Raw genomic sequence first — 13,021 nt, forward strand, 5'->3', positions numbered from 1 at the left:
AATGAAGGATGAAGACTCCAAATGTGTTCTTTGGGAATTTGTGTTATCAAATCACTTGTAAATATATGTGATAGCATTCTGTACAATGCCACTGCTAATTCCTCTGTGTGTGTTTTATTCTTGCAGATAAGAAAGAAGCTGTTTTGACAAAAGACCTCAAAAGTATGTCTCGTTTTTAGTTATGGTTGTACATCCTGTTTTTTATATAGCTCAGTTTTAAAACAGCCTGTTCCAATGTACCCAAATGATAGTGATTCAATGTACTCAAATTAAAAACAGCTCGCTCATTTATTCCCTTACCTGACAGCAGGTTCCATTGTGCTCAATGGGACATATGTCTGAAGAGGCATTCATAGGATAGTGCTATGAAATTGCAAGAAGATGCAAATAAGGAGGTGGTGACACCATTTATAATTCTAAAATGACATGTTTAGACTTCAGCTGCCTCTTCCATTCTAAATCAATTCACACTGTATTTCCAATTCCGCATTCCTGTTTGTGACTGACAGTTATTGCCTCCCTTCCTCATTTTTTTTAATCTAACATCTCGAAAAAGCAGAGCTTTCATGGGGAATGAAATGTCAGCTGTGATCTTAGCTGAACATGTTCTTGGTGGTCAAGAACTGGAAAGAAAAGCTGGGAAGCTTGTGCATCTGTGCTTTTCTGTGTATGCCGTGACCTTAAACATATAGGAAGCACTTGCCTAAGCTTAACTGTTCTTCAGTCTCCGTTTCAGTGGGGCTTACATGGGAAACAAGTGACTCTTCATTAAAGTCCTTTCTCTGCATTATTTACACAGGTATAATATAATGGTAGGGACGCGGGTGGCGCTGTGGGTAAAAGCCTCAGCGCCTAGGGCTTGCCGATCGAAAGGTCGGCGGTTCGAATCCCCGTGGTGGGGTGCGCTCCCGTTGCTCGGTCCCAGCGCCTGCCAACCTAGCAGTTCGAAAGCACCCCCGGGTGCAAGTAGATAAATAGGGACCGCTTACTGGCGGGAAGGTAAACGGCGTTTCCGTGTGCTGCGCTGGCTCGCCAGATGCAGCTTTGTCACGCTGGCCACGTGACCCGGAAGTGTCTCCGGACAGCGCTGGCCCCCGGCCTCTTAAGTGAGATGGGCGCACAACCCTAGAGTCTGTCAAGACTGGCCCGTACGGGCAGGGGTACCTTTACCTTTTAATATAATGGTGTGAAGATACCTCCAGATATTGCTGAATTACAACTCCCATCAGCCCTAGTAAGCATGGTCAGTGGCCAAGGATGATGGGAGTTGTAGTTCAACAACATGTGTAGGCCCAAAGGTTTCCTATACCGGATTGAGGTATAATAACAGTTCTTATTGCAACCTGGGAATAAGCCCTGTTAAGCAGAGTGGGGCTCGCTTCTGAGAAAACATGCATAGAACTGTGCTATTAGCACTAACTCCATCCTCACAAAATGGATGGCCAAGCTGGCCCAAGGCATTCTGCTGCCTGAGGCAGAGTACCCAATGGTGCTCCCACCCCATGCCATGAGGATGCATAGTATACAAGGCCAGTCAAGTTATTTTGGCACCAGAGGCAGAAAATCCCGCAATTGTCTCTCCGCCTCCCAGGCAATTAAAATAATATAAAATAAAGAATTTGCTTCTCTTTCATGACACCCAAAATCAGCTGCCCAAGGTAGCTGCCTCGCTCAGCATAAGGGTAGGGCTGGGACTGGTGAAAGGGATTCTTTTTATTTAACCTGTTGTTTAAGGCGTGTATTCCAGCGGAAGAAAAGAGGGAAAGAGAACTGTGACTAAAACAAGGGCAACTGAAACATCTTCTGTTTCATGCTGCAGTGACATTACCCTCACAGACCTATGTGTTTCTGACACTAGCACAGCACAGGTGACTCTAATCTAGGCTAGAGATTGAGGAAACAGACTGTAGTAGTATTTTTTTCCTGAATCCTCAATAATGCTGGAAACTCTTAATGCTGTGTGTTTTCAGAAGGTTGCGCTTTCCTTCTGGGGGAGCATTTCCCCATAACTATTTCTGCCATATATGCAAATGTTGCATGTGGCTAAGAAAACTACTACTGTACTAAGATGCAGCGCAGAGTGATACAATAGTAAAACCATATTTGTTAATGAAAGCAATTATCAAGTGGTTCCAAATAACCGTTTTTGCTCATTACTTTTTCCATGCCTTTGATTGAGTAGAATGCAGATAGGCACTTTGTTTTTTAATAATCTTCTTTCTCTGCTCTCCTATGCAAGAGATGCTAAGGGCAATCTTTTTCATCTGAAATTTCCCCATGTCCCTGTGTTTTTGCTGTAGAATGCTTTGTAGTAATTGCTTTAATTTGTTCTCATTTTAAGAGCCAGCAAAAGCTCCTGCAGCCCAACCAGCTTCTGTAAAAGTAGCAGCACCAGGTAAGTGATTAAATTGTTTTCTCTTGCTTTATTTTCAATGTATTCAATCAACTGCTCTGGTTATGGTGCATTTCATTGCATCATAGCACCATCTGCTGGGTTCTGCAAGTTAATGTTCTTTTTGGTTTGTGTTGGGTAAGAATAATGGTGCAGTGTCATTGCTATGAACATGTGTCTGTAGTTCCTAACATGTGTCATAACAAGTGTTGCATGTTAAGAAAGAAAATCCTTCACTTATGTTATATGTACACACAACTTTTCTGATAAGTGTGGAAGGCTCCAGTAGCAGTGCTTACCAGGGACTAGTTTCCTTTGGAGGAAGAATTCGCCAGAGACTTACAATGTTTCTATAATAGACGTATTGCACCCAAGTCTACTCACTGTATAACTTGCAGCATATCTCACTGCTCCTCATCATCCCCAGAGAGGAAGCCCCACCCAAAAGTGCCTTCCAGAGCCCAGAGCTATTTTTCTGCTTCTTCCCACCCCCTTTTACTGTTTTACTAAATTTGCTTAGTAACATAACATTATTATATGTATTCTATAAAACAAAGAATACAAAACAAAATTCATTCATACTACAATGCATAGGCTTACATAACAAAATCAATTCAAAATACCATCCGGTTTACTCCCCCCCCCTTTTTTTTTCTTCCCCCTTCCCTCCCCACTCCAGCCCCCCCCCCCCCCCGGTCAGGCCTTCCTTCTTCATATCTTTATCCATGTACACAGTCTGCTCATTCAAGCTTGTATGTTAGGGTTGGCTTCCCCCTCTTTCTATCCAGTTCTTGTAAAATGCCAATTTATTTGTGAGTCTTTGGCATTTATTTTCCCATATATCCTCTGCCACTATCTGTGTGAATATTTCTGATTGTACATATTCAAAAACATAATCATTCCATATTTCCATATTCCATTTGGCCTTTTCTTTCCATCCCAAAGCAATAACTGCCATTCCAGCTAAAATTATAATTTTGTACAACTCTTGCTTATTACTTTTTACTTTGTTATTTCCCAGTATTCCCGAAAATAATAAATCCCTATTAACTTCTATGTTTATTTGAAATAATCCAGAAATTAACTTTATAATCTTTTGCCAATATTCCTTAACCAGATTACATTCCCACCACATGTGTGAATATAGTCCTTTTTCCTGACCACAATGCCAGCATTTGGGACTAAACCCTTTCACTATATACGCCATTTGTGCCGGAGTTCTATACCATTTTAATTAAAAATTTCTACTTAATTCTTTATACTTTTCTATTTTAATATTGTTTATATTCTTCATCAGTTCTTGGGCCGTGTTTGGATGGATCATAATTTTTCTGCTTCTGATTCAGTTCTGACACCAACACTCAAGTTCCCCTCCGCCCCACTCCTTTTCATAGACACACAGGGTGGTACTCTACTAAGCTTTACTCAGAGTAGACATGATGAAATTAGAAGACATGATGTAGTCATGTTCATTAACTTCAGTGGGCCAACTGTGAATGAAACGTGGTTGAATATCACCCACAGACTTAGACCACATCATACTGAGCTACAGAGGTAGAACAGTCCAAGACTTTCCAGCTACTGAAAAAACACCTGTTGACAATTTCCTTGTATTTTCTATTTCAAAAGAGGCACTTAGCAACTTGGGCTGCTGACCATTGAATGATAACAGCCTATGTGGTGGGGCAGAGCCATGGAGCAGACCTCTTGACCCTTCTGTCAGTGCACCTTACCTGAATGGGGCTGGGACAAAGCAGGCTGGTTGCAGGGTTGGGGCAGAGAGAAGCACCCATCTAGGCTAGTATCCTAGACTTACAATGGGCAACAAGATACCCATGGCAAGCCTTCAGACAGGATATCAGTACAACAACCCTCTTGCCTCTTGTGCTCCTCAGCAATTGATATATAGAGGAAGACTGCCTCCGATACCAGTAGGTAGCATACAGCAATGATGGCTAGTAGCAATCAATAGCCTTGTTCTCCATGGATTTGTGTAAACCCGTTTTAAAGCTATCCAAATTGGTAGTCACCACAATATTTTGCAGAAGCGAATCCTACAGTTCATGCCAGGCATAGGCAAACTCGGCCCTCCAGCTGTTTTGGGACTACAGTTCCCAGAATCCCTGACCACTGGTCCTGTTAGCTTCTAGAGGGCTGAGTTTGCCTATGCCTGGTTTATGCGTTGTGTGAAGACCTCCCCTCTTGTCCATCCTGCATGTTGTCAGGACAACATTTTTAAAAATGAAGAAGACTGAATTGGGTGGAGCTTCAAATGAGGTATCATTTTTGAGATACCCCCCTCGAGGGAGATGTACTTATCTGTCCTCAAATTAACCATTTTTAATCCAAAATGAAATACACCAGAACAATGTTATTTTCCTCCCCCTGTGTTAAGGAAGACAGAAACGTTATTGAATTTTTTTACACACTTGATTTATTATAGTTTTTGCAAGCAATATATATCACACAATCCACATAATGTGATAGATTCATTCAAAATACTGGATACAGTGTTACCCAACACAATGAGACATTAGCAGTAAGTTTTAAAGAGTTTTGTGTTATTAATTAATTACCAAACAAATGGCTTCAACAGCAGTTATAAAACTTTTAATACAGAAATTGAAAAGGGTGCAGTCAGCCTAATGGCAACAAAAATTATTATAAAGCAGCCAGTGATCAATAAGCGCAAAGCGAAGACTATATGGAGAGCTTCTTGTTGACAGCATTCACATGTCATGGTGCACACAATGATGTGTACTGTGAGTGCATTTCTGCTTTAATCCTCCCCTATCATAAATGGGAACAGCAAACCGCAATCCTATCCATGTGTGAGAAATGAGCCATAAACACCTGTCTAAGCTTACTAACCCTTGATGGGTCAATTCCACATTATAGGATATATCCCAGACTTTATCTAACCACTGTGTGTCAGAAGGGACTTCATTAGCACGCCACTTACTGACCAGGATAGCCTTCATAGCAGTTGACAAATGTACTGCAAGTTATCGTTAATAGTTTGTTCCCTTGATAGCATAGCATGAAACAACTGCAGGCTCCTGTGGGTCCAAATACTACTCTTCCTTGACAGCATATGATTCCTTTGTTTTAAAGAAGACCTTGCATTCTGAAGTATATGTTTCCTTTGGAAATATAAAATCAACACTTAAAGCATGTTCAGGGGAATTGTATATGTGTTTCTCAGCTGAATGAAGACATCCTACAGCAGAATTATATCTACATTATAAAGCAATTACTATTTACTGTACAAAACTCCACTGTGGTACATACAAGAAAAATAAACAATTTCCCTTTTCCCTCCCCCCCCCCAGTTGCCAAGAAGTCAATAGCAGGTAGGCTTGCAGAGGCTATGCGAACCAATCTCTGTTTTTTTAATATTTTGCCTACTAAAAAAATAAGCCAGAATTTGTGAATTTTTTCTAGGACCATGCTGCTTTAAGATAGATGATTTGCCGGAATGCAAGAATAAAAATAAAATAGCTAACTGTGCTGCCTGGGGTGGGGCTTGCCTCTGCTAGTGGTAAATCCCCACCAACAAAAGTGCACCACAGTTTGCCTACCCAAGCAGTGCTCAGGCAGAAGCTACCTCTGGTGGTATCACCACTGCCCATAGCCTATGAAATCCCCTAAAACAAAGAAGGGAGGAGGTGGGGTTGGGCCAGCATAGGATCTGCTGGATTCTGAGCCAGCCTTGCTACTGCCACATGATGTCTAATCTGGCAACATGTCCAATATGACCCTCTTCACCAAGGGTGACACTGTTCCATTAAGCCCTGCTGCTGCCAGCCAAGGGGTTGGATTACAGCCTAAGCTCTCATTCCTCAGTGTTGAAACGATGAAGTTATGTGTGAGGATATTTGAATGTGAAAATTTGAAAGAATTAAATGTCTAAACTGAAAGATGAATTTTGTAGAGTTGTGGCACTCAAAGCTGCAGATTTGGATTATCTAATTTAAAACTGTATGAGTGATACAGGATTTAAAATAAACTGCAAAACATAAAATAAACTCTGAACTGTAAAAAATTTAAATACCCATATTTTGTGGCCTAAAGTGGCTTATAAAGAAGAGGGAATAGGATTTCAAAGAAATGCCTTAATCCACTTCCCACTTATTTACCAGTGGCCATGCTGGGTAGGGTTGAGGGGAGGTGAAGTTGAGTAACAACTTGTGGGTACCATATTGGCTACTGCAGTACAGAAACACATACGGCAAAGTTTCCCAAAGTTCCTCATGGCCTTGGCTACTGCAGTGCAGGCTCATGGGAGTAGCAGAGGCCTAACAGAGGTCCTTCTGTGGAGTCCACTAAATCCCAATGCTTCTGTTTCCAAGAAACCATGTTTGGACATCATGGAACCTCAGTGCCTAGAGTGTGTTGTAGATTTTTCTGCAGCACCTTCAGCAACATAATCTGGTTCCCGCTAATTATTAATAACATGGACATAGGTGTATGTATAGTGGTCTGCCCAAAACTCCATTTAAAGCTTTACTCCTATCATAATTTTACGGGGAGCATATGTGTGTGTCGTCAGGGGCAGTTGTAAGAAACTGGCAGATGTGATGCCATGATTCATGTTTTTCAGCAATCATATTGAGTACACTGAAAACATTACTTGAACAATGAGATTACTGCATGAATCAGGCAGGGGGAGCAAGCTAGCTGTGAGAAAAAACCTGAAGCATATTTCAGCAAACTATGAATTTACATCAAAACTATATTGATGAGATTTTAAAATGACATGTCAGCGTTTTTGACAATAGAGGTTATTTAAAGCGCATGTCTGCTACCAAACATACATTAAGATTGTTGAGAATTGGTTGGTTTGCAAACAAGGTATACTATTTAGAACCAAGTACTTAGTCTATTGCTGTGTGTGAATGGTAGCTCAGAGTTACTCTAGCATACAGGCTAAGATCTGAGCTGTGATCTAAAAAGTCATTGGTTCATAGCTTCCCTGAACGTAGTAGACAACCTTAGGCTTCTCTCATGGGGAAGGACAAACAACTCCCTAATTGGCTTAGCAAGTCCTCAAGATCATGCAAGCATATCTTCACCAGACACCCAAATATCCTCTCTTCTCTTGCCAGTTTTCATGTACACACATGGCCCACACTCCTTCCTGCTATCCCTTCCCCTAGTGTGAAGGTAAAAGGCCATTGGTGGCAGGTTGGGGTGTGAGCCCAACGAATAAGAGTCTGCTCATAGAGAAGTGTTCACGTAGTTTGATCTTAATCAAAGGTTATGACATGAGGAATTTCAAAATAATAAACACAGAAACAGTTACATAAGGCCCTCCAGGCCTCTCCAACTGGAACGTAGGGCTTTCCCTAGGCCAGGCATGTCCAACAGGTCGATCACGATCCACTGGTCAATTGCAGGGTGCCCTGGTTGATCCTGGTCGATCTTCAAACCCTTAGTGATATTCCTCCTAAAACAACTCTGGCTTCCTAAAAGAAGCTCAACAACTCTGGTCTATCCTCCAGTGACAATGGAGGTAGAAAACTGCCTGTTTTTTTTAATATTGTGAGTAGACTGTCACTTGGGAGTTGGACGTGCCTGCCCTAGGCCATATCCCTCTCTGGTGCTGTTCCATAAGTCCTTTTACCTAACTGGAGTGTGTCCTTGAACTGTGATAATGTTTCTACAGCTGGGTGTAGAAACCTTTGAATTTTGTATGGTTGGAATGTAACCTGCTGTAACAGAGGTGCCATCTTCTCAACATGATTGAGGGGGCCCGACGTGATGTCCTGATGTCATGCATACAGTGTCGCGTGACATCCTGACATGGCTCGCATGACATCCTGCATTGTCCTGACATCGTACAGAGCCAGAGGTCAAAGCTGAATGCCCTCTGAACATTTAGGGGGCCGAGCCCATTAAAAAAAAAACACCATTGGGGGAACCAAAAGAGTCTCAGCACTCAGGAGTCAGAGCCAAAACATCACATCTATTTATCTACCCATTTTACCTCAGGCCCCACCCATGTTTGTCTCTGGCCATGGCCACCACAATTATCCATCCCTCAAGCTAAAAAAAACCCATTCCCCACTTCTGAGTGGAATCCAACTAAGTGCTTGAGTGCATTCTACCATGTTAGATCAAGGACATAATCAAACTACTGCTAGTACAAAATTAAACTCAATTTAGGTATTTCTCAATGTTGCCCACTCCATGCATCTAGTAAACTAGTACATTAAAAAGATTTTGCATAGCCTGCTCATTCATTCCTCAATTTATTACATGCAGAAGTTGGTTATATGGGGGCAACATTCAAAATATGGCCTTCTGCCTACGTGCTAAAGTAATGCAGTTGAAAGTTCTGCAATTTCAGTCTGCTATCTCATTCTATGTAATGGTTCTAATATTCACTGTGAACCTCAAAATATAGAAATAATTTATTCGGCTTTGTTCCTCCAACTTTGTAGAACCACACAAAAAAGAAAAGCCAGTAGAAACAGGTAAATATGCTCATATTTTCAAATCTTTGCTTTCTTCAAACATACTGATAATGTACCTGTTCCAGATATGCAATAACCAACTATTTCTCCTTTTATGTTTCTGTTTCAGCCAAGCTCCCAAAGAAGGATCTGCCTGTCAAAGCAGCTGGTAAGACATGAGGGGAAAGTTATCATAGAACAGAATGCTCTCCTATTTTATCTCTAAGCTAAAATTTTAAATTAACTAAATGCTATAAAATTCAGCATGCCATACAACAATTAACTAGTGGATTAAAATGGAGAACCCGGCTAGAAATAATTTGGAGGAGATTCTAACCACCATGGGTTCCCTGTGCTTTTTATGTTAAAAAGTAGAATCTAAATTCCTTGAGCAAACAAATCAGCAAGAGTGTGGATATGTTTTGTTACTTTTGTTGCTTGAAATTAAAAATCAATAAAAATATTTATAAAACTAACTAACCAAAAAGCAAATATCATAACCTGTTGTTCATTGCAATGACTTCCCCCATCACAGTGTTTCCAGCAGGCCAGCTTTTTTAAAAAAATTGTCTGTAAATTTCATACAGACAATGTATACATTGTGGCCCTCAATACTATTAATACACCAGTTTCAAATGGGATGATTTACTGGTGGATCCTTTGGTCAAAGCATCTTTTCTTGAGGTCTTGGGTACGAGAGCTTCGTTTCAGGTAGCCATGGCACATTGGAACATAAGAAGCCGCCGTATACCGAGTCAAACCAAATGGTCTATAATTTAGTTCTGTATTGTCTACCGGGACTAGCAGTAATTCTCCAAGGTTTCAGACAGGGATCTTTTCCCTCTCCTTTGTGGAGATAATAGGAATTGAGCCTGGGACTTCAAGGCATGTACTTCTACCACTGAGCTATCAACCTTCCCCCCTGAGTTGTATATATGTAGTTTGAACACACTGAAATTCTTTGTTTAATTTTTCAGTGACACATGAAGCTCATAAACCAAAAGGTGAGAGATTAAAATTTAAATATATATCCCAAATATATGTACAGTATAATGTTATGGCTTCTTGTAATATCACGTGCTTCATTATATTGAGACAGATAATGGGTCCATCTAATCCACTCCTGCTCAGCCTGGCAGTGATATCAGGTACAGTGGTACCTCAGGTTAAGAACTTAATTTCTTCTGGTGGTCTGTTCTTAACCTGAAACTGTTCTTAACCTGTGGTACTACTTTAGCTAATGGGGCCTTCCGCTACCGCCACCGCCGCCGCACGATTTCTGTTCTCATCCTGAAGCAAAGTTCTTAACCCGAGGTACTATTTCTGGGTTAGCAGAGTCTGTAACCTGAAGCATCTGTAACCTGAAGCGTCTGTAACCCAAGGTACCACTGTATTAAGGAAAGGGTTTCCCCAGCTTGCTACCAGTGCTCCTTTTTAAAAAGTGGAGGTGTCAGAGACATTCCACTGGCTATGCAGGTGCCCTACTACTTCAAGCATTGTCCTTTTCCTTAAAGCATATTCATTTTCCTTAAAGCAGAGATGGCACGAGCTTTTTTGCTCCACAACCCAGATCTCCATGGTGCTGCTAAAATGAATGTTTTCCCCACCACCACCTTCATTTTAGCAGGGAATTCTGATGCAAACCCTTTCCTGAACCAGTAAAGGATTTGCATTGAAAGCTCTGCTAAAACTGAAGGGAAACCTTTGTTGCAGCAACTCGAAGCTGTTGCTTTTTATTGATTTATTTTCTCCATTTACACAGCTGCCCCTAACAAGAGTGTTTTGGATAAATCCTAGAGGTCCATTAAATGTTCACAATGTTTTTTTTCTGTTTCATTTCACAGTGACCACAGAAGTTCATAAGCCAAAAGGTCAGTACTGTTTACATTTTACAGTAAAATTAAATTTATACAATATATAGTGTTTGGACTGAGTCCATGGCCAAGCTGAACATAGGATGGGTTTGTGAAAGGACCTCCATGCAATTTAATAATTTTGGGAGCTGGGTGTATAGTGTCATGTGGGAACCTTAATCCATGCTCCAGCATATGAATCAGTAGCAGACTAGATAGCAGGGTATGGGCGGTAGAGGAGCAAGGATAAGATGGCGATGAGGTCAGCACAGTACAAAGAGTTAACTTCAACTCTTTGTGATTTACTGCTGCCTCACTCCCTTCAATCAGTATGGGGTGCACCTGGGTCCTGGCTTTACTCCCTAGCATGGCCAGGTAAAACTGATTGAAACCCCCGACAACCATGGCCAACCATTGTAGACATTCATGAGCCAGTGAGCCTGCTGTCTCATTCAGCATAAGCCAGCTTCCTATGTTATTAGAGTTTTATACCAGCATTTATAATGGTAAGATAAAGAGCTGACTTTTCCATGATTCATTTTGCAACTGTGCAAGGCTTCATTCTTCCTGCAGATTTATTGGAAGGCAAAAAAAGGTAACTCTACAGTTTTATAACATTTATTACAAAGGTAGATTAGATCAATATCAGGATAATGTCAGTTGCTTTCAAATAAGCAGCAACGTTTTCAGTGCTTTGAGAAAGCTTGCATGAGCCACTCTTCCTGAGACTGGAAGTGTTACAAAAGCCTTATCTTTGTTTTGCAGCAGTACATGAAAAGAAAGAAGATAGGCCGTTGAAGGTGGTAGAGAAAGGTAAGGAGAAACTCAGTGAAGCTGATGTTATCTAAGGAGAGCGCCATAGCGATTAAGAATAAAATCACATTCAAAAAGTGGACCATCTTGATTTTGTCTCTCTAGCTATTAGTATTCTTTCTTGACAGATAATTCTGGATCAAGTTTCTGATGAAATTCAGTTTCTGTGTCACTAATCATATTTCTGCAGTGACTGGAATTAATCCATTCAGTCATCTTCAGTTTTGTGGTGGCCTTGTGTCCTACCTCGCAGAAGACAGTCCTCTGTTTGATGGGTGCCTGTTCTAAATCCACTTTAAAATAATAATAATAATAATAATAATAATAATAATAATAATAATAATAATAATGTTTATTTATTTATACCCCACCCATCCGACTGAGTTTCCCCAGCCACTCTGGGTGACTCCCAACAGAATATTAAAACAGGATAAAACATCAAACGTTAAAAACTTCCCTAAACAGGGCTGCCTTCAGATGTCTTCTGAAAGTCAGATAGTTGTTTATTTCCTTGATGTCTGAGGGGAGGGTGTTTCACAGGGTGGGTGCCACTACTGAGAAGCGGACACAGGGATCATTAAAGAGCCTCACCAGCAGTTGGCACAGCTGGCTAAGCAGCCATACTATGCAGTCTTCCCCAATATGAAACTGCTAATGAAACTACCATTATGTACTGGTAATTATTTCTAAATGTGCACCTATACATATAAATCAGCATTTCCAAATTTTATACAAACCTGTGGGTGCTGTTGTCCACATTTTTGTTCATGGAGAAGTGACCATACTATTCTATTTACCTGTGGCATGGTCCACATTTCTGGCCTTAGTTATTTTAACTGATCTGATTTGTAGACTTAATTTTCTGAACGATTCAGCTGCAAATGTTTGTTGAAGCAGGTCACAAGTCCCAATTTATATCCAGACAAGTTCAGTGGGCGGCTGACTGTGTTGGCCTCAAAAGGGGACCACCTGCATTCAAGCAGAGCAGGGCTCTCGCCTTGTTTAGTGTCTCTGATTCGAATAATTGCCCCATCCATAATGGTGACCTTTTCCTTTCAACATTGGTTATGTGAAATGAACCACCAATAACAGAAATAAAATATTATGTGAAAAATATTTGGTCTTTCATTTCATCCAAGAGAAATGCCATTAGGTAACGTTAGAAATCCATCATACTCAACTGTCATCGTTTCAGTCCAATGATGATTCTTAGGGCTGACACCTGCGTTAAGGAATTAGTCAGATCTGATTGAAGGAAATAGGAGCTCAAGAGCTTTTGCTATGTGTTGGTGAACAAGGAAACAGTATGAAGCAACTAAATTATTCTGCAAATGCTACATTTCTAAACAGATTATTCTTAACCCTAAACTAACAATAAATTGTATGCCTTAGTAACTTTAAGGGAATTGAGGGATTGTTATTTTTTTTTTTTTGCAGAGAAACCAAAACCAAAAGAATCAAGTAAGCCATATGACATTGTCTATGACTCTTGTATATCACTTATG

The 13,021-nt window shown here is 40.7% G+C and overlaps 1 protein-coding gene across 14 annotated transcripts in view; it reads left to right on the top strand.

Moving 5' to 3' along the window:
• Window positions 1–13,021, top strand: part of TRDN (triadin) — a 163,230-nt gene that overhangs the window by 114,267 nt on the left and 35,942 nt on the right. For 13 of the 14 annotated variants that reach the window (XM_077926033.1, XM_077926028.1, XM_077926036.1 and 10 more), the window contains 8 exons: window positions 127–162; window positions 2,342–2,395; window positions 8,839–8,871; window positions 8,981–9,019; window positions 9,828–9,854; window positions 10,695–10,721; window positions 11,469–11,516; window positions 12,954–12,977. In XM_077926033.1, coding sequence (XP_077782159.1) covers window positions 127–162; window positions 2,342–2,395; window positions 8,839–8,871; window positions 8,981–9,019; window positions 9,828–9,854; window positions 10,695–10,721; window positions 11,469–11,516; window positions 12,954–12,977 — 288 coding nt within the window. The remainder of the gene's footprint in view (window positions 1–126; window positions 163–2,341; window positions 2,396–8,838; window positions 8,872–8,980; window positions 9,020–9,827; window positions 9,855–10,694; window positions 10,722–11,468; window positions 11,517–12,953; window positions 12,978–13,021) is intronic. The other variant, XM_077926027.1, reaches the window with a different exon arrangement.

Source organism: Podarcis muralis, chromosome 3 (assembly GCF_964188315.1).
Source record: "Podarcis muralis chromosome 3, rPodMur119.hap1.1, whole genome shotgun sequence".
NCBI classification, from domain to species: Eukaryota; Metazoa; Chordata; class Lepidosauria; order Squamata; family Lacertidae; genus Podarcis; species Podarcis muralis.